The sequence below is a fragment of the Tachypleus tridentatus genome, chromosome 13 (assembly GCF_004210375.1).
Source record: "Tachypleus tridentatus isolate NWPU-2018 chromosome 13, ASM421037v1, whole genome shotgun sequence".
NCBI classification, from domain to species: domain Eukaryota; kingdom Metazoa; phylum Arthropoda; class Merostomata; order Xiphosura; family Limulidae; genus Tachypleus; species Tachypleus tridentatus.
The window spans coordinates 247072238-247093979 of record NC_134837.1 but is presented as its reverse complement, the minus strand read 5'-3'; the positions used below and the strand labels follow the sequence as shown (position 1 = coordinate 247093979).

The window sequence follows — 21742 nt, the reverse complement described above, 5'->3', positions numbered from 1 at the left end:
TATTTGTAGTGTTATTTAAGTATTATATCTAATACATAAACATGACGTAGAGCTTAGCTGAAACACTTCTTGATCAATTTTATTTTGCTTTTGGCTTGAACTCAATGTCGTAACAAATTTGAGCTAGAATATTTTAGAGTTATATCGTCGAAATTATCAAAGAATAACAAATAAAAATCAAACCTTTTGAACAAATAAACAAACATGAATATCTATATATGCAAAATCGGCTCGTTTGGGTTGAGAAAATAATTTTACATAGAATATTTTTTCAACCCAAACGAGCCGTTTTTGCATATATATTTCTCTACAAGTGGGTTTTCTCGACATCAATGAAACATGAATATCAAGCTTTCAACATAAGCAGTTGATTTTAGAATAATCATGCGATAGTTTTGTTGCTAAGCGACGATTAATTTATTGAGCATCACCAGAAAAGAAACGTCCAAGCGTTATCGACAGAGTGATAAAGGAAATAAACCTTTTTATAGTTAGTGATACTGGTAAGAATAAATCGGACAGGTAGTAGCAGTTATTCATAGTTAGCAAAAATTGATTTATTTATACTTAATATAATATTAATTATATCTAATTTTGTAGTTTTTGAAGCTAATTTGGTTCATTTTTTAACTCACTTGTAAGAATGGATTAAATAACTTTCAAAACTCACATTATATAATATAAACGTTACGGTGCATGTCATTATTGCAGGCAAAGAAGGAAATTATCGCCCCATTCTATGATTTTAAAAGACATTCGAATACATTATTTTCATCTTCAGTGCTAAGAGAAGGTGTTTTAGTCTTCAGTGTCGTGGCTTCTTTTTATTCTGACTTTGATAATGAGAATCTTGGAATGGCTGTGCTATTAAACAATCAAGATACTTTAGGTAAGTTGTTTCCAGTGAAAACCGAATTAATCAAAATATTTTGAAGTTTAAAAATAATAACAATTGAATGTGATAGTTTTGATTGTCTCGTAGAAAACTAATACACATGTTTTTTAAATATATGACAACATTTTGGTATGCAGATGATTAAGACATAATGAAATTATACCTGAAAAACACAAACAAAGAACTTGATGAACATCTATGTTTTTAAGGTAACTGGGAATTTAAGGCACCAAATAGTGAATGGCAAAGCCTTATAAAAAGTGAACAAGAGGAGAAATTGGAACTTGATGTTGAACAAATCTTCGAACCCATCAATATATGTCAGTATTTGTTTCCTCAACAACAAGAACATCAACAGCATGCCGTGTTTCGTTTAATCCCTTCCAATTTTTTAATTAGACTTGACCAAACAAATAAGACATCACTAATTTCTCTTGCGGAAGGAGCGAAATTACCACGTCTTATTTTCACAGTCTGGGATATGACAGAGACATGGTCTGATAACATCTTACATTTAGAGCTGTCGACCTGTGAACAGGTAAGTATATACTATGCTCGTTGAATACGCAAACAAATGGTTATTTAATCTGTAATAATATACTTTCTCTCGATCACGTATATTGAGAATTTTTTATTCGGTTAATCAAAAGCTCGTAGGTACTTTGTATGCTCACTGAATGAATAAGCATAAGGTTATAAGTGAAAGTTAATCTTGGATATTATACTGACAGAAATAGCTTATCGAAACAACATGTGTATCTTGCGGGTGTGAATCGAAATTTAACACAAAAGTTATGTGTGAAACTGCAGTTTTGAACAGATATGTTTTTCCTATTTGGCACTTTAGGGTTTTGACCTGTTCAAATGTGATAAATCCATTTTAAATCAAGCTTTGAACTTCTGAATTATGTGTGTTACTAATGTATAATTATAACTATCTATATATACGGCCCGGCATGGCTAAGCGTGTAAGGCGCGCGACTCGTAATCCGAGGGTCGCGGGTTCGTGCCCGCGTCGCGCCAAACATGCTTGCCCTCCCAGCCGTCAGGGCGTTATAATGTTACGATCAATCCCACTTTTCGTTGGTAAAAGAGTAGCCCAAGAGTTGGCGGTGGGTGGTGATGACTAGCTGCCTTCCCTCTAGTCTTACACTGCTAAATTAGGGACGGTTAGCACAGATAGCCCTCGAGTAGCTTTGTGCGAAATTTCAAAAACCAAACCTATCTATATATACACAATAAATGCTCGCGTTATGAACTTAAGTACCATAAATGACCAATCGGGAGACATCACATAGAAATATCGCAAGATAAAATGTATTTTCTTAAAACGACGATCTTAAATTATTTCAATTTAAAAAAATTGTATTAAAAATCGTTCTTTTAAACTGGCTTAGTGAAAGGTGACATTAATTAAAAATAATAAATACGAATAATTTTAATTTCGACTTAGCGATAAATTATTTGCATTTAAAATGTAATTCGTTTGCTTGATATTGTTGTATTAAAATTTCTTTATACGAAATTTATTTCCAGGATTCTTAGAAACGGTTGAAAAGCGCATTTAAAGCCAAGTTTTTTTTAGTTTTCTCATCCAAGCCTTAAGATAAACTATGCAGAAGCGAGTATGCTATGTAAGATAAAAAGCGTTTTATATTAATTGCTTATTCGTAAAAATTAACGAAATTTGTAGATTCTCTATTGAAGAGAATCTGAGTCTGATTTAGATGGGAAATCTAACTGGTATTTATCAATATCTGTAAACTTCAGTTTTTTAGATTCAGTCAACTGTTCATATTTTGAATCTTACTGTAATTTAAGTATCTTCAAGGGTGTGAGTATACAGTGTGTTGATATAAAACTTGTTTACCTTATTCTTGTCGCCACACTACTCACAGAAATATGTATGGTAATAATTATTGTACTAATGTTATTAAATTTTAATTAATACAATATTATATTGGTACAACATGTAACATTTCGTTTTAACGCATTATTTCTTTTGCCATTTTTCAATCACTAGATATTTGACACGTTTGTGTTAGATGATCAAAATTTAAAATCAACTTGATAATATACGTTATACTAAAAATCAGAGATATATGAGTCTAGAGATTATTTTTTCAAATGTAAATAAGAACTTCACCCAAGTTGAATTTAAGTTACTTCTTTTGACTTGACATTTGAACCTCAAGAGCATTTTATAGACATAACTATCTCTGATATAAATCTTCTTAATATAATGTCAGTGTGTAAATATTATTTATCGTTGGATATTTTTATTCTCTTTTTGTGCGATTTTATAGATATTTTCAGAATCAAAATTACTAAGCCCAATGGCATCTTTCCTGTATGGCGTTGAATTCGACTGTTCAAACGGACCCGTAATTCATCAGTTTCTTCACCTGGATAAATGTGGTGTATGTGGTAGTGATGGAACGTCATGTCTGGATTGTCGCGGGATTCTTTATGGTGGTGAGGGTTAGAAAAAAATATATGTAAACAGTCATTGTAACTGTGTTTCCACAATTTATACGTCTATACAAAAATATTGATATTTTTTATTTTCATTTAAAAGGAATTCTACGTTGAAATCTTTACACTACAAATAGTCATTAAAAAAGGGACTTGCACTAAAAAAAGACTACATATATATTTCCGTGACCTATGACATAACTCAGGAGTAATGGTACACTTATTGTTTGGACGTATACAGATATAATTATTTACAAACAACAAACAGCATCTAGGTCTAACTGCTCAGAATTACAAAACATGTATTGAGTACCTTATTCTTTTAGACTTGGACGAGTTTCATTGTTTGATGTGATATATATATATATTTAATTTCAGTAGTTTCTCTATATTTACTTCAGTTTTAAATTTTACCTGTTAGTAGATAACTTAGTATTACTTACGAAGTGTTTCATCACCTACTCTGCTGATACTGATTTCTATACTTCGTATTTTTCTACGGCGTTTTTTAATTTCTTAATTCTATGTTTCAAATTTGTTTTTAAAATGTGGTTCTGCTCTTATGACACTGTTTGTTCGAAACATAGACTATCTATGTTCTGCTCACCATGGGTATTGAAACCTGGTTTCTAGTGGTAGAGTCCCGCAAACATACCGCTATACCACGAGGGAAATTTGTGAAGTTTAGAAGAGTTATTTGTTTATCTTTCTCCTATTTAATGGTGAACTTAATATTTGGATGTACGGAGCTAGTGTGGTTAAAAAAACCTATCTGCATGTTCTATAGATGTGAATCTGGCAAATGTACCATCTACAGGTCCCCATCAGTATGGCGGTGAATGTAAAGCTGAACAGTTAGCTTGAAACTGACTATGTGTGATAAAGATGTTTCTTAAGATTATTTACATGAGATTCCCATGTATAAGTTATTTATATTTATGAAGTTTTGGTTGTTGAACGTAAAATTAGTTTTGGAAGTAGTAAATGCTTTTATAGTTTTAACTCATTGTTGAGGTTGGGGTCTTTGATGTAAAATTCTAAAGCTATGTTACAGGTGTTTATGGCTGGAACTTCAATGAAGATAAAGAATAAATCGAAACTAACCATATAGTCTTCATAGTTTAATTAACAAAATGTAGCTCGAAGGTAAATGGCGTCTTCGTAAAAGAGTATGTGCTTACTGATAGCAAAACCTTTATAAAATGATCCGGTGTATTTACATGCGCGGAAAGGAAAATACCTCCATAGTATGTCTGTCTAAGTTGTATTTTAATGATTTATATGTCAAATTTATGGTTCTTCATGGACAACTAGGTTTGTGTAGTTTGGGAGTCCAATACGGTTGTGGAGTACATGAGGTAGTCTTACGTAAGTAGAAATAAAAGTACTCTTGAAAATGTATTTGCGCTGTTGATTGTAATAACATTTTATTTAGTTGTGTTCAATGCACTTTGGTTGGATTTGTGGAGATTGGCAAATTTGTTTGTATTTAATTTGATGCCATTCATTTTCTATTGTACTCTATAGATAGGATAAAATCAATAACTTCTGCCATTAAAACGAACACAAGCTCAAATAACATGACAATATGTTTTACAGTGCAAACTTTTGTTAGTAAAACACAACAGATGGCTTAGAATTCATGGCCTAATTTTGCAGTACAGGTAGCCTACAATTACTTCTCCAGGTACACATTCTAATGTAGAATGTCAAAAAAGAAAATATTAGTTTGGCTCATGCAACAGAGTTGTGAAGTGTAGATTCACCCGACAGTTAAAATGCCCTAATAAAGACACCAGATAGTTTCTCGACTGGAATTTTAAATATACTTCTATCTTAAGATTAATCGCTTTTGAGGAGCTCAAAATATTTCGATACTTCACTTCAGTGGGTATATCCCTACTAGATTAAGAATCTTGGAGAAGATATTGCAACCAAAAACTACCCACAAATGAATCTTTTAATTGACGATTTTAGAATTTTTTCTGACATCTCAGAAATAGACTTTTTTTAATAACAAATTATATAAAAAACGTAGTAGTGTTGAAGATGTTAACTTAGTATCTTTAGAACTTTCGATAATTTTCATTTATATTTTATAATGTCAGTTTTACATATGAAAAAAACGAACTCGGTGCTTAATAATTTCAACCATAATAAGATGAGATACTACGCTAGGAAAATGAAAAATTAGAACAACGCCAGAATCTTGCAAGCACCTTTTCAATACTATTAAACGGTAGCCTCAATTGACTAGCATTAGGACCTCACACCCTCCTGTGTTTATGGTATAAAGATGGTGTACTTGGATAACCAAATCAAGAAATACATGCAACAAGAAAAAACCAGGTTATTATTCTTCCATTCATTGGGCGATACGGGTGATAAACACGTTAGTGAATGTTTGGACAAGCAAAACCTTCCTTGGGAGGTCTATTTATCACATAAAGAAATACAGGTTGTTGAATTACACAAAAATAACAGCTAAAATTGGTATTTTGATTAATACAAGATATTTTTGAAAAAAATGTTTGAATTTATAAATAGTATTTTTATCAACAGGTCAAATTTGTTAGAAAAATGGTGTTTTATAAATTTGATAATTTCACAATCTACCTAAAAATATGTGTAAAACGTCAACGTGACTATTCACATTTAAGTCCAATGTCTTGTAGTTCCTGATGTTTATGAAAATATTATTTTTTTTACAAAAATTAGCATAATTTTAGTTGGTTAAATCATTATTCACAAATCTATTATAATCAAACTATTCCAAAATATCTGAAAATACCTGTTTTACAGTGATGCCTAGACAACCTATTGCTGAATATAGTAAACTTCATCAAAATCATCTCAATTATGTTTTCAAACATTGTTATTTTGTGCCAGATTCAACATACGACTGTGGTATTTGCGTTGACAAAAGAAATTCATCTAATTCTCAACACAGAGATTGTTTAGAAGTTTGTGGAGGTCAAAATACCATGCTTCTTTTTTGAAGGAAAGGAAGTATGTCTTGGGTAAGAAATTTTAAAATTTGAATAATTTTTACACATTTTAGTTTGTATATAATTATTTTATTCGTAGCCAAAAAATGTGGCTTGATGGCCATGAAAGCCAATGCGTCTTATATTTTCAGGTAAATTACATCCAGAATTTGCAAAGGTTTACTAAACTTTATTTAAAGTACGAAAGCTAAACTCGTATTCAATATGTACACGTAAATAAGAAATAAACAAATATTTCAATGGAAACTCTGAACACCTCTTAGAAAACAGCACTATAAACCCATGTTACAGCAGGAAACACATTTTCCTTTTTCAATGAAATTACTATATCAGAAACTAACCTAGTAAATAAACTGGAAAAAATTACATCATGTAAGGAAATAATAAACTGTCAGCTGAGGATCATTGGCAAAGAAAATAAAATGACATTCATCATTAATACTTATACACACGAAACTCAGTATAGTATGTTCTAGCATAATATATGCGATTCGGTTTGTCTAAACCTGTAGGAGAAGAATTAATAAGTATACACAGTCAAAACTTATGTAAAGAATTTGTCATCATTAAGAAACAAGGTAAAATGATTTTAAATGAGGTAAGATGATTTCTAAAAGTAAGCACGATTTCTTATGAAGAGAAGTATTTATAAGGTACCTTAATCGAAATAACATTTTGTTTTGTTTTTAATATAAAATAATTTTACTCACTTTATGTGTTAAAATATTTGACCAACTATAAACATTTTGTTCGTAGTTTTTGAGTATTTCTACTTTTGTTATTATTCTTAATATTTCTTAGGTTTGAATAGATATTTACAAATTAATATAAATCTTCTGTTAAGGTGGTGTGTGGAATGCCAAGGCTGTTCACGCCAGAAACTTTCTTCATTATTCAAACATTATGTCTCAACAAATTAAATATATAATATATATATATATATTTATGTAAATGGTTTATTCGGTTACTAAAATATTTATATATTGCAGAAATTATGAACTGAACGTTAGAGTTTCTAATTTCGAAATTTAGTAAACGAAGTTGGTCTAGGAAATGAGTAAAGAATAATCTTGTTTAGTATATCCTTGTTTAACTATGGAAAATTAATCTTAAACCTGATGAGTCGTGAAATAGTCGAAACAAAAAAAATATGTTGCTGTATATAAACTGCTGTTAATGAATCAAATGTTCGAGGTTTCAAAACTGTTAAACTACTGAGGCAAGATCCGAATGGAAATACACTTTATTCTTATGTTGTAACATAAGGTTGTGACTAACTTCATCGTAAACAATAATACTGTAGGAACGTGCAGTTCTTCATTGTGTCATGCTGAACCCCTGTTTTAATTCTCTAACTTTAATGTACATATTCTTGTGTTTATTGTGACAACATGATTGTTAAAGCATTAACATTAGACTATACTTCTTATTATTTTGTTGCCATGGTCCTTCTAGCACTTTTTTGATTACATAAATCATTATTTCAGCTATTAGTTTTAACACAAGTTACGTGTCTCAGTCACTGAAAAACTATGGTGTTGCTCAACTACTCTTTTCTTGTAAACATATTTTATTAATGATATGACTGTTTCAAATGAAAGATACAACCATTTCCAAGACTATCTGATTTTGTTTATATTTCACACGTAACAGGAAAGAAGACGGAGAAGCTTTCTTTCCTTGTAAGGAAGTGGGAAATGCTTCAACTTATCTTAACAGGTAATTAGATTTTTACTCTTCATATTTATTTATTAAATAAAAAAGTCCTGAAGATTTAGAAACGTGTACGTGTACTCGTACATATTTGAATCACACTAAATATTAACTGTAAAGCCGTCGACCAGTGAAACACCAGGTATTTCAAAATGACTTTTAAAATATCGTAATAAATATTACTTGTTTTTTCAACATTAAATTAATATTTAAAACTTCTATTGCTGGAAACGTTTCAAACACAAAACTATGAAATATACTGAAAATAGTTTGTTTGTCTACTACGTTTAAAACATGGAGAAAATTAAGAGCATATATATATATAATTTATGAAATAAAACGAATTAAATATTGAAAAAAATAATTAATGAAACTTGACATTAAAATGTTTAATTGACAAAATAAAAAGTATTAACTATTGATTAACTATTTAAAACCAAAATGTTCAAACTGGATATTTATTCTTATCAATTTTTATCTACTATGTTAGCAATAACAGCTGAAGCATTTCCTGATGCATCGTATTTTATAGTTTCCTGCTATAAACGCACCACTACGATCGAATTGTCTAATGATTTAATATACGAAACAAGACAAGCGAGAATTTATTTGATATCGGTTTTTTAACGTTATTGAGTAGGCTCAAACATTTTTCAGACTGCTATGCCTTTCCCCTCTTTCTAGCGGCTCCCCACTGGCACAGCGGTATGTCTGCGGACTCATACCGCTGAAAATGGGTTTTGATACCCGTAGTTGGTAGATAAGGGATAACCTATTGTGCAGCTTTACGCTTAACTCCAAACAAACACGTTTAAAACTATCCATGAATAATAGGATAGTTCAATCAAACTCAATAAAAGAGATTCTCTTATTTTATCTTGATTTTAAGTTGTATCTTCAACTGATGATATTCAGGGGGTGGACAAAAAAAGTAGTTCTTTGGAAATATTAATTTATTATGTCTGAACTTCTAAAAAGTTTAGTTACATTCTCTCATAAAATATGTAGTGTGTACATCTGCTGTAGTTTATTGGATCTTTTTATTACAATTAGCCTACAAAATAATCAAACATTTTCTCTGCAGTTGTGGAGTTGTTTAAAGCTACCTTAGAAATATAAGTATTAATGTTATAAAATAATCAGTTCAATCATCTCATATCAATCCGATTGAAACTTTATAGTCTGAGTTATGTCAATTAACGAAATATAACAAGTCAAACAAGAAAGATGAACTTTCTGAAGTACTCATAGAAAGATAGCAGTCAATCACTCAGGAATGTCTGCATAAACTAATTGAAAGCATGCCACGTCAATGTAAAGCAGTACTAAATCCTAGGGTATGACGACTAAATATAAACTTGTGAAACTGGTTTATGTTATTCTAAGTTTCATTTTTACGTTTGATTACTGCAGAGAAACTTGGCTAATTGGAATAAGTTTGTTTTTTGAATTTCGCGCAAAGCTACTTGAGGGCTATCTGCGCTAGTCGTCTCTAATTCAGCAGTGTAAGACTAGAGGGCAGGCAGCTAGTCATCACCACCCACCGCCAACTCTTGGGCTACTCTTTTACCAACGAATAGTGCGATTGACCGTTATATTATAACGCTCTCACAGTTGAAAGGCGCAACCCTCAGATTACAAGTCCCACGCCATAACCTACCTGGCCATGCCGGGCATATTTAAAGAAAACGTCATCATCAGCCGATATTTCCCAAGTAGTCACCCTCTCAAATACTAAGCGGGCCTGATGTTGCTTAGCTTCGGGGATTGCACGAGAACCGATGCTCGGAACGTGGTATGAACAATTGTAATAACAATATCTCAGAAAGTAATGGAGTTGTACGACATTTTTTTATGATAAAATGTAAATAAAACCATGAAAGTTCAAGTATTTACAAGAGCCGCTGTTAAAATTAGGATTTGAGATCATATTTTAACATATTTCGTTGAATGCGTTCTGAAAACAAGTAGTTATAAATACTTTTCTGCTAGCTAATAAAAGATCGAAAAAATTAACATTTCCAAGGGGTAGACCACTTTTTTTGTCCACCTCCTGTAATGTTACGAACATTGTTTTTTTTGTCCTTTAATTATAAGTAGGAATATTGTTGTTTAAAAACGTGATATTGGAGACATGGACGGTATTGAATTGTAGTATATTATTTTACCTACAGTCTATCAGTATGTCTCGAAACCTCTGATAGACGTTCATCTTTATTTGAATCATTTTTGTGGATGATATTAATGTTGTTTAATACAATTTTTTTCATATCTTTTACGTGTGTTGTATTGCATATTGCGTGAATGTTCTACTACATTATAGCGTACAGCGTTGATCACAGATATTTCATCTGTAAGTTTATAGAAATAAATATCATTATTATTTTAAAGGTAAGCACATGTACAATTAGCTAAGAAGTTCGAGTAAAATTATTTTACTCTTCTCCAAAATATCGATTTGTATTTTCTGGTAATATTTAAATAATGACTAGAAAATGTTTCATTATTTACTTATTGTCCTAGATATTTGTTGTGTTTTTTATGCTTGCTTAGAACATTTTAAAATAAGACAAATAAAATTTTAAATTATTATCGCCCTATTTAAAAAGCTGTAAATATCTTTCTTCAGTAATATTGCAATACCATATATTCGCGATGTATAATATATTCCACGTACTACGTGTATTAATTTTGGTTATATATATATATGATTTATTGCTTTACGTAATAATATTTCGTTTAAATTTAAACGTGACTCCTGTTCAAAACAGGATAATTTACTGATATGATGACCCTTGATATAAATATCTGATAAAACTCGCAAAAAACGGATTCTTTAAAATGTAATATGTAAAAACATGAGAAAATTTAATAAGTTACTGTTTTTCGTATACATTTAAAAGTGTTACAGCTAGAATAATTTACACGAACATAGCTGGAAGTTGGTAATTTTTACAATTTATACCTATCAGTTTCTTCGGAAAAATTGAATATAGTCTTATGTTAGATTTTGGATACACAATGAGGTTAAATTTTATATAACAGTTAGCTGCTGTAGGTGTTTCTGTCATAAGCTTCAGAGCTTATAATTGTAAAAATCGGGGTTATCAGCTAGCTTCTTCTCCAGTTAAGCAGTTAATAAGATTCAAATTAACATAGTTATGAACAGAAGTTCGTTGGTATCCAATTAGTTTTTTTCTTGACACACAATTATTTATAGTGACAGATAACTACCAGATAGAAAAACAAAAAAATGAGATTTTAGGCTTTATCGTGAAATACATTTCTCTTGTAATTGCTCAACATCATTCCATTATTTTGTTATACATCAGAAAAATGCAGTGAATGCTGTGGAAAATGTAATATCTAGAAAATATAATCATATTGTTCTCGATATCAAGGTATTCTTTACTCACTCATTTCACTTGTCTTACCTATCTTATGAGTGGAATATTAAATCTCCAAACACATTTTAAATAAAAAGATATACAGTGAAATAAAGGCTGCGTATATTTCTGTGAAATGCTAAAAATATTTAATAAATATTAAATTAATTATTAATAATAAAATAGAGAAAATTTTAATCATTCTTTAACTGTTTTCATTCAATTAATGTGATTTTAAGTTGAATTATTACACACAAGTGACGGCCCGGCATGGCCAAGCGCGTTGAGGCGTGCGACTCGTAATCTGAGGGTTGCGGCGTTCGCATCCGCGTCGCTCCAAACATACTTGCCCTTTCAGCCGTGGGGGCATTATAATGTGACAGTCAATCCCACTATTTGTTGGTATAAGAGTAGCCCAAGAGTTGGCGGTAGGTGGTGATGACTAGCTGCCTTCCCTCTAGTCTTACACTGCTAAATTAGGGACGGCTAACACAGATAACCCTCAAGTAGCTTTGTGCGAAATTCAAACAAACAAACAATATACATAAGTAATTTACGTTTTCTATCAGTTTCTTTTAACGGATCAACAAATTAACTTTAACGAATATCTTTTTGAATCAGAGCTATTGTTCAAGCCGAGATTTGTGGAATTTGGTGTGTTGATATTACTGCTTTAATCATAAACTTGAAATTAGATTATTAGTAAGATGCGTGCTAAATAAATACTTTTTAATATTTCAATTATGTTTGAAATTAAGTATTAATATGTAATAATAATTGCAGTTTGAGAACTCAATTGCTTCTACTTACATATTGATGAGAAGCAACACTTCAGGTTATTAGTGGAAAGAATCATTGAAAGATAATAATATCTCACAAGGCTTCACTAGACAACTGAAACTAAATAAGGACTTCCTCTCAGCATGCTTAATGTAATGTTCTTGGATCAAAACATGGAGATTTAATCACCTTTTTAATTGCAGTAAAACAATGCATAATAGGTCGGTAAAATATATAAGTAGAAATTTTACTGCAATTTCCTAAGTGTTCACATTTTCCATATTAAATGCTAAAAAAGTGTTGTTTTTTTTTTTTCTTATTTTCATCTTTCGAAGCTTTACTCAAATAAGTGGTTGAGTCTAACAACGCAAAATGCATATTTTTTCTTTATGTACAATGGCAAGATTTTGGCCAGCAGTGAAAATTAGGATGTCAACATATAAAATGTCTTATTTCTAAAGGAAAATGTGAAACAAGTACATATTTTTATTTATTTAATCGAAATAAGCTTCATCGGACTCAATACACTTTTGCCAATGATTTGAACTTTAGAAGTGCAATATTTAGATAACTAGGCGTCTTTTGATGAAATGAAGTCTCTAAAGAAACTTTCCACTGACCTTAGGTTTGCAAACTTTTTCCTTTAAAATGTCCAGATGTTTAAAGAAGTGATAATCTATAGTGGAAAAATATACTAAAAGGTGTTTAGTTTTTGGACAGCAACCTGTGAGACATGAGATGGAGCATTTTTTAAAAGTAGTATGGGTCTACTGTCATTGGATATTTTCGTGACAACAGTTGATGCATAATTAAATAATTTTCTGCTGTGATTGTTTCTGTTAGATTTAAAAATGAATAATGAACAATAAATCAAATTCGCTGATGATCACCAAACACTGAACATAAGTGTTTTAGGGTGCAGAGCCAGTTTTGGCAAATGTTGTGGCGCTTCTTTATTGTAAAGTCACTGCCCGGATCTTAAAGAATCGACTTGTGACTAAGAAGTGAGGAACAAATTTCAAATAGTTTTACTTAATGGTTTTCAGTCAGTTCTTGAGGTACCCATTTCAAAAGCTTTATCAACTTACCAATTGCTTCAAGATATAGGAAAATTATTAAATAATGAAGATTAAGTTTGTCAGCAAATTCTTACACGATTTGACGGGTATCCGATTCGGTTAAGATCTTAAATACTTCCTTATTAATAGCTGTCTCATAGCGGCCTCAAAGTCTATGCCTCCAGAGTGAAATCTCCTACACCAGCACTAATTCCTAAATCAGTAGCTGTGGCATCACCAAATGCATATTTGATGTTAGAAGCAGCTGTCGCTTCATTTTGACCAAGCTTGAACTCGTACAAGTAAATTACACTAATAACAATTTTACCCCTTGTGTGTATGTGTGTGTTTTCTTATAGCAAAGCCATATTGAGCTACCTGCTGAGTCCACCGAGGGGAATCGAACCCCTGATTTTAGCGTTGTAAATCCGTCGACTTTCCGCTGTTTCAGTGAGGAACTTACCCATAGTGACAAAACTGAATAAAAATGTCTTCTGAAATAAGAAAAAAGTGAACACTTTAAATGAACCGGACAATATACTATATTATTCTGAAAAATTGACGATTTTATTTCTTTTTTTGGTCACCAGATATTGAGTTTCAAGTTTGAACGTGAAATTCCTACATTTCTTATGCAAGAGCTTGATATTATTTGCTCTATGACGTTACATATAAATTAAGAGTAATAATTATTCGTATTATCAACACTTATGCATTTCATTAAAAAAGCTCATACCTTCATAACCTATTGTTTGTTTTGGTTTTTGTGATTTTACAGTTGTGGTCATTGCGTTGGAGGAAATACAGGATTGCTACCAGATTTCGGACAAGATCACTGTGGTGTATGTCATGGAAACGATGAATGTGTTGGTTGTGATGGTATTCCAAACAGTGGATCGATACTAGATTCCTGTGGAAAATGTAGAAGTCCAGATCATGAAATCGGTATGTTAATAAATTGGTTATTTTGTAACAATATATATAAAATAACAGCTTATATTATGAATGTAAGTTCCTTGCACATAAAGAAATCAGAGATTCCACAGATATCAAAACTACCAATTATATACAAAAGGCCAAAGTCGTTTAACCATTACTGAACATAATATGAGCTTTGTCTCTTCTTCAATGATATAAGCCTATTATCATCCCTCTAGATAATATCATATTAAATAGCTGGTTTCTTGTATCTTGATTTCAAACGTTTGCCGTAAAGTGTAATTCATAAGTCGCTTGTGAGTATCTGTTTTTACTGAGCAAGACTTATGTGCGTTTCTTGCTTCGATTATGAAGTAGCTGATCGTGGATCTAGGGGAATTTATGAAAGCAAGAAAAAGTGTTTGTCATTTCTGCCAAAAAATGAGGATCGATATATATCTATACATGAACATTCAAATCAGTTGACAGGAAAATTATACTTCTAAGTCTTGAATTACCGCTGTTAGTGAAACTGTTACAAACAGTATCTTATATCGATGCATGTTATATGTGAATTTATTAGTTTATCATTGCATTTCTATCAGGTTTAAAGCTAGTAGAAAAGGCAGACTTCGCAGGCGGTCCTGGAATAGTTTGGAGATGCTCTCTTTTATGTACTCTGGACCCAAATGATGTGTTTTCAATACATTTGGAAGATAATCTGGTCGCTGGATCAGTACCTTGTATAAGATGGCGTATTTCAGACATTCTTTAGGATCTCTGAAAACCAATGTTCATTCCTTCACTCAAAACACTTGTGTGTTAAGAGTAACTGCAGACTTGACAATTTGCTATGTTGACTATTTTAATTTTTGTATCGTAGTAAGTCTCTGTAAAATAATTTGTCGTAGACATATCTCATTTAGCTCTGCACGAAATTTAATAATGCAAAGAAAATGTGAATCATTATTGTTGCAAAAAAGGTCTTTACTGTTGTTGGGAGCGCGGGTATTTTGTAGTACCACATGTGAAATGATAGTAACTGACACAAATACGTCGAAGTAAGTTCTGAATAGTTCGAAGATTTTATGAATAATAAGCCAGAGAATAATTATAACATTGTTTTGTTTAAAACGTTTTAATATATTTTAATGATAACATAATTTTAGAAGATGCTTAAATTTGTACACATTTCAGATTTTTCAAATTGTAGGTAATTGTCTTCAATGACATGTATTATTACTCCTCAACGTTCTATGTATTTCAGTTTTATTTGAATTATTATTAATGTAGCAATATATTTTGTAATTTATTTAGGTGTGACATGACTTCTTTAAATTGGGATTAAGATACTGAAGATGGAAACTGTAAAATTACGAAACGTTTCTCTGTGTCTGTTTTTTATGTAAATGATGTTGTTGACAGTAAGAGTTGTAAACCATTTTATTGTCAAACATTGTTTCGCCTTGAAAACATCGATTACTAATAATTGTAAATTAAAGAATCTAAAACGAGCTTACTTACTAATGTCACAGTATAATATGGTTTTATTTTATCTTCTTAGATTGTTTCACGATTAAGCTACATAAAAATTACTGCTTGGATGTTAACAAGAAGTATGAACTTTCAAAAATTATGATCATTGGAAAAAATATACGGAATATATCTGTATTTACTTGTCATCTTGTCCCAAAATTTAATGTGTCAAGCAAGGTAAGACGTGAGTTACAAAACAAATTGTAGCTTGTACCTGTTTTCAAGATTATAAATAGGCAATGATAATTCGTTTTGTAACCCATAGAGATGTTCTAAGTAATTGTGTAGCAATGAAAAAATGCTGTTGTATAATTAAAAAAAATGTTAAAAGATTTATAAAAAAACAAAATAAATAATCATTCTTCTTCTTCTGGATAATAATCCTATTGGGAAATTACTATTAATATACATATGCTATTATACATGTTGTTTCAACCACAGTTTTCAGATTCTTGTTGCGTACTTTTACTCGGAAGTTATTTTATATAATTAGTTTGAGCTTCACAACGCCTAATATGCCAAACACTTCTTATAGCTACTTTTATTCATGGTTTTCTCATTTCATACATAAATTATCTGTCTTGTTTTGTATAGTTTTGACCTATTTTATTGTTTTAACATGATTCTTAAAATTATAAGAATTAGTTATGTTTCTAGTACTTTCCCTAGACGTAAAAAATATACTGAACAGTATACATCATTTTCAATACGGTAACATAATTACAGTGAATCATCCTTCTCTAACATTAACGTTAAACAACAGTTAACGTTTGTAAGTCTTACAATCAAGAACATTAAGAAATATATTATGTTTTATTAATCAAACTCTGAAAGTACAGAAACCGCACTAATTATGTCATGTTACGCATAATAATTTACCTCGGACGAGCCTGCAATTTATTATCTTGCGTATTATGACTTCAAATAGCCCGAAAATGAGTTAAATTTTAATGTTAATTTCAAAGTTTATTGAACATAGATATATACCAAACTTATGAAGCTTGCTAACAAGCTAACAGATACATTTTTTTCTTAATAGAAATAAATCTTAATATACAAATATTAATACTTTTAATAAATGTCATCCATTACAAATAATTATAAATAATGGTTTATATATAAAAGTTTTACGAACTTTTTGTTATTTTATGGATAGTGTAAGGCGAGTGAATTATTTTGACTTAATAAAGGTACACTTCACTTAATAAAGATGCTAACTAGGTCTTAACACGTAAGTTTCTCAATGGTGAAGTTATAAAAGATTTTCGTAGAAATACTAACCTTCAAAGTTAATTTGCTGAAGTTAAACGGTTTATAATTTTAGAAATCTGTAAAAATTTCGAAACAAATATCAGTAGTTTATCAATCAGTACATGTTAATCGCAGTTATAGCTTCTCAGGTTTATAGTACACCAATTGTAGCAAACGAACAATGTAAGATACCTCTTGGATTGTTGGTTTCTAAATGGTAGATGAATTTCTCGAAATTTGAGATGGTAACTGTATTGAAAATTACTAGTTTTTACATACACGAATAGCACATTGATTATTCTTACATTCGATAATCATCTACAACTTCAGTTAAAAGGTGGGAATTTCGCAATATAGATTTAACAGTATATTTATAAATATATATATTTAACTAAACTAAGTATCGGTAATAAAATAATTATATACTTGAAAATCTTTTATAGTCATACCTAGAAATATATCAAAAATAGGTAAATGATTTACATAGTCATACATAGAAATATACCAAAAATAGGTAAATGATTTAAGCAGAATTAAAAAAAGGACATGAAGTGATCGTAAAAGAGGGAGAAATTGTTTGAAAACGTTTAAATATAGCGATAAGGGTGTGAAACAATCCATAGAAAGTTACTTAAACTTTGTTAGTAGTGTAGTGTGTGTAATATTAGAAGAGCTGTATATTTCACATGTACGTTAATATAAGAAAATAAAAATTTCAATATTAATAAACATGTATGTTTACACTCATGTTGTTGTTTTCTTGTGAATATTTCAGATCAAAACACCAAAACTGGAAAAGATTATCACATCAAAAATATTATGGAGAATTGAAAATTGCCTCGTTTACTTGAAATGGAAGATGGAACCTGGCTGCACTCATGGAGTGTACTCACTTCAATGTGATGTACAGATTAACAGTGTCACACTCACAGTCGAATTGGCAGAAGACGACTCATTATTTATACTCAATTCGAGCAACCAGAGAATAGTAAATGATGAACCTACAACAATACGACTTGAAAGTCAACAATATGTAAGTTATTAAAAAGTTAATACTTTTTGTGTTACACAAGCAATTCACAAGAATAATTATTTTTGTCCGTAAACTTAATAATATCTGTAATGGTTTCGATTAAATTAAAAGATTTAGGTTATTCATAAATACATTTATTAAAAAAAATTCTGTAATAAAAGTATAAGTAACAAAACTAATAAAATATAAATAAAAGAATATACTTTATCTGTAAATAAAAATAATAGTTGAATTCATGTACTGTTGTAGTTTAATGATGGCTTAAAACGTAAAATAAGTGTAACTGAGTACAAGATGAAATTCAAAACCTATTAAACAGCTCAGTCATTATAACTTTAAATGATATATCACCTGAAGTAAATTCCTACACGTGGCATTCGCAAGACATTATAGGGAGTAGAGCCAAGAACTAATATTTATTCAAAAATAAACACAATATTTTAGATATTAAATTAATATCTGAATTGTGTTAATAAATGACTAGCATATTGGTTCTGCCATTAATATATAACAATATTAAATTTATAGAAAGAAAAACACAGGGTACTATGACTTAGTTTAAAAAAAAAAAAAAAAACTCTGTCTTTAAAACACATAGAGTGGGAAATAGGAAGTTAAATTTCTTGTACGAACCGAAAAGTAAACATATCATCCGTCGAAATGATAATAATACATAGAAATCAAGGTCGGAATAAAGTTAAATATGGCAGATAAAGTAATTAAAAATAATTTTATATGACTAATAACGTAATATAATACCATGTTTCATGTAGTCATACATCTATCTCAAGACTGTTGGTATGGGTATTAAAACTATTATTAAAGTAGAGAATTGTGTTGTGACCTGAAAAATGACCTAAGAAGGTTGAAATGTTTTTATCTACTTTTATAAAAGTTTTAATATTCATACTAGATGTCTTGGGGAGGCCCCCGCTAGTACAGCGGTATGTCTCCGGATTTACAATGCTTAAAATCAGGGTTCCATTCCCTTCGGTGGGCTGAATAGATAGCCCGATGTGGCTTTGCTATAAGAAAAACACAAACACAAAAAACACATGTCTTGGGGTATAACATATTTACTTCAAGTGAGTTTCTTGTCATCACAAATTAATTGTTATACGTGTGGTATTAACTGTTTTTCACCAAAATTTGTACTAAGGCAAGAGCGGTTTACCATTATTTTAAATGTGGCATTGAAGTTGTTTTAAAAAAAGGTCGTGATACTCTGTTGAACATCTAAACCATTGATAGTGAGAAAAATATTGTTAAATTTTCAAATAAACTGAATGAATTTCACGTTTAAGACCAAATACAAGTAACCTCGCTTATTAAAACTGAGAGCAAGTCTACGAATTCTGTAAAGAAGTGATGTAATTTTGTAAAAAAAATATTGTATCCAATAAGCTGTTTGTAGTGAACATTGTAATATAACTTACTTGAATAAACGCTCATAAATTTAATGTTGAAAGAATAAGCATCATTGATGTTTGGAACCGGAATAATTTATTAGTGATGCTGATATCGATGTACACACAGTCACTGGAAAAATTGTAAAAAAATAAATATAGTTATTTAAGTTAACCAAAATTGCTTCCAATGAAGTAAATAATTACATATATCGTTCTCTCAGTTACCTTTAGCATGTAACTAAACAGAAACAGATGTTTTGAAAAATGTAACGTTCATAGGAAAGGTTTGGGTAAGGTAAGATACATCAATGAAACATTCTAAATGGTGGTATGACAACAACGAGTTAAAATAGTTGAAATAGTGTAGACATGTCAATTTGATCCACGTTTGAAAACAAACAAATGAAAATAATTTGTTTTTTCTAAATCTATAGGTGAAAAATGGGATGAGAGTGTAATATTATTTATATTGGTAACATTTTAATGAACTCAGAATACAGAATACAAGAACATAAAGGTACTTTACGATATGCTTAAATTCAAAGTTTACCAATAGAAGAACATATACAAACATTAAGATACACAATTTTATGGGATAAAACTATAATTCCATCTAAACATCACAGCGTGACTGCTTTGAATTACTGAGAACAATTAAATATAGTAAAATAAAACATAAAAAGTAAACAATAGTATGAGACAAACAATGTCCAGCTTGTCATTGTATTGCAGTATGCCATTAACTAATATAAAGATTTGTCTTAAATTAAGAAATTGACGTAAAATTTCATTTTATGACTCTTAAAAATGGTGTTTAAAATTATTTGTAAAAGTAGTACATTTTTACTCTAACTTTACACATATATATTCGTGATTAATTATATACTGATTTCTTCACCGTGACTAATAACACTGCAAAACATTTTTTCAAAAATTTTGCTTCCTGAAAAGGTTTGCTGATTGTGACAGGTACCTGGTGGGTATGCACAAATATATTTTGGTTTTGTTTCATCACGTAGCAACTCTGAGAAATAGACAGTTAACTGTTTACCAGCAATAATGTATTTAATTGCGTTTATGTTTCTAATACGCTACTAAATTCAACATAATTAACAGTGTTTTGCTCCTGATTTTCGTTTATATTCAATGTCCGGTGCATCACATTGCAGTGTCCAACAGTAGTCAGCAAGCATTGACGGATTGTTGCCCTGATATCGTTTTTCCATTATAGCAAAACTGAAGATCTCGATGAAACGGTACGTGATTGGCAAATTTGGTTATGATTTGCATAATCAGCAGCCAAAACTCTATAAGGAACACCCAACAGTGTTCAAGAAGCAAAAACTTTGTTGTGCAGTGTTATCAAATTAAAAATAAGTTTTTAACCATTCTACGCTATTATGAAGACTTAAATATATTTCCATCCAATCATTTGGTTATTTAAGCACTATAAAGAGACTATTACATCAGTATAAACATGCATAATACTCTAAAAATCTCCAATGTATAAAGGTTACATACATACTTCATTATTTAATGTTTACATTAGTAGGTCTCCAGAAAAAAAAAAAGTATAAGGTCGTTCCATGAGTTACTGGATTTCAAACGTATTGTTTACTAATATTCATATAGCAACGGTGATTTATGATGATTCAGTTTTCCAACAATTTGAACATATTTAAATATTTTTTTAAAAGCACAAAATCTACTGATGAATGGTGTTTAACGGTAATTTTATGTAAAGCAATGTCTTAAAAAAGGATATACCTTTCTCACCGTAACTTTCGTTCTCACTATTTGCATTTCAATACCGAAATGAAAACATTTAAATGCTTTTTTCCTTATAATTCTTTATAGGTTGAGCTGAAGCTGGAAGGCTTTCCTACCATGAAATATGATTTCTATTGCTGGGGAATTCATGCGTCAGAAATAGTTCCATTGAAAACAAGGAAAATTGCAGGTGATATTATTGAATGTTATGTACTTGACATGCCTGTTTGTGAATTTAACGTTAGCGTGACAACAGCCGAGCACATTTATGGAAGGTAATGTATATTAAAGTACTTGGTAAAAACTACGAATTATAAACAAATATAAACAATATACAATTTTATTTACTGCAAACTATCATCAAGTACATACTGAAAGTTTTTTTTTCTTTTCAATAAGTCTAATAAAACGATCATGCAGTTGGGTTTTAATGATAACAAATACAGTCGTATTTATAATCCTTAATCTATATAACTAAAACATTTCGCGTTTCACTTTTATTTTCAAATT

At 30.3% G+C, this 21742-nt stretch overlaps 2 protein-coding genes across 2 annotated transcripts in view; both read left to right on the top strand.

The window, feature by feature from the left end:
• The first annotated feature begins 696 nt into the window (after positions 1-696).
• Positions 697-6369, top strand: LOC143236501 (uncharacterized). The gene is made up of 4 exons (XM_076474800.1): positions 697-889; positions 1105-1433; positions 3202-3370; positions 6260-6369. Exons 1-4 carry the CDS (start codon positions 697-699, stop codon positions 6367-6369), a joined length of 801 nt encoding a protein of 266 aa, XP_076330915.1.
• Positions 6370-6474: 105 nt separating this feature from the next.
• LOC143236500 (uncharacterized) overlaps positions 6475-21742 on the top strand; it is a 92189-nt gene continuing 76921 nt past the window's right edge. Inside the window, exons 1-6 of the mRNA XM_076474799.1 lie at positions 6475-6509; positions 8032-8097; positions 14094-14260; positions 15798-15946; positions 17796-18053; positions 21320-21507. Of these exons, the coding sequence (XP_076330914.1) occupies positions 6475-6509; positions 8032-8097; positions 14094-14260; positions 15798-15946; positions 17796-18053; positions 21320-21507 (863 nt within the window). The remainder of the gene's footprint in view (positions 6510-8031; positions 8098-14093; positions 14261-15797; positions 15947-17795; positions 18054-21319; positions 21508-21742) is intronic.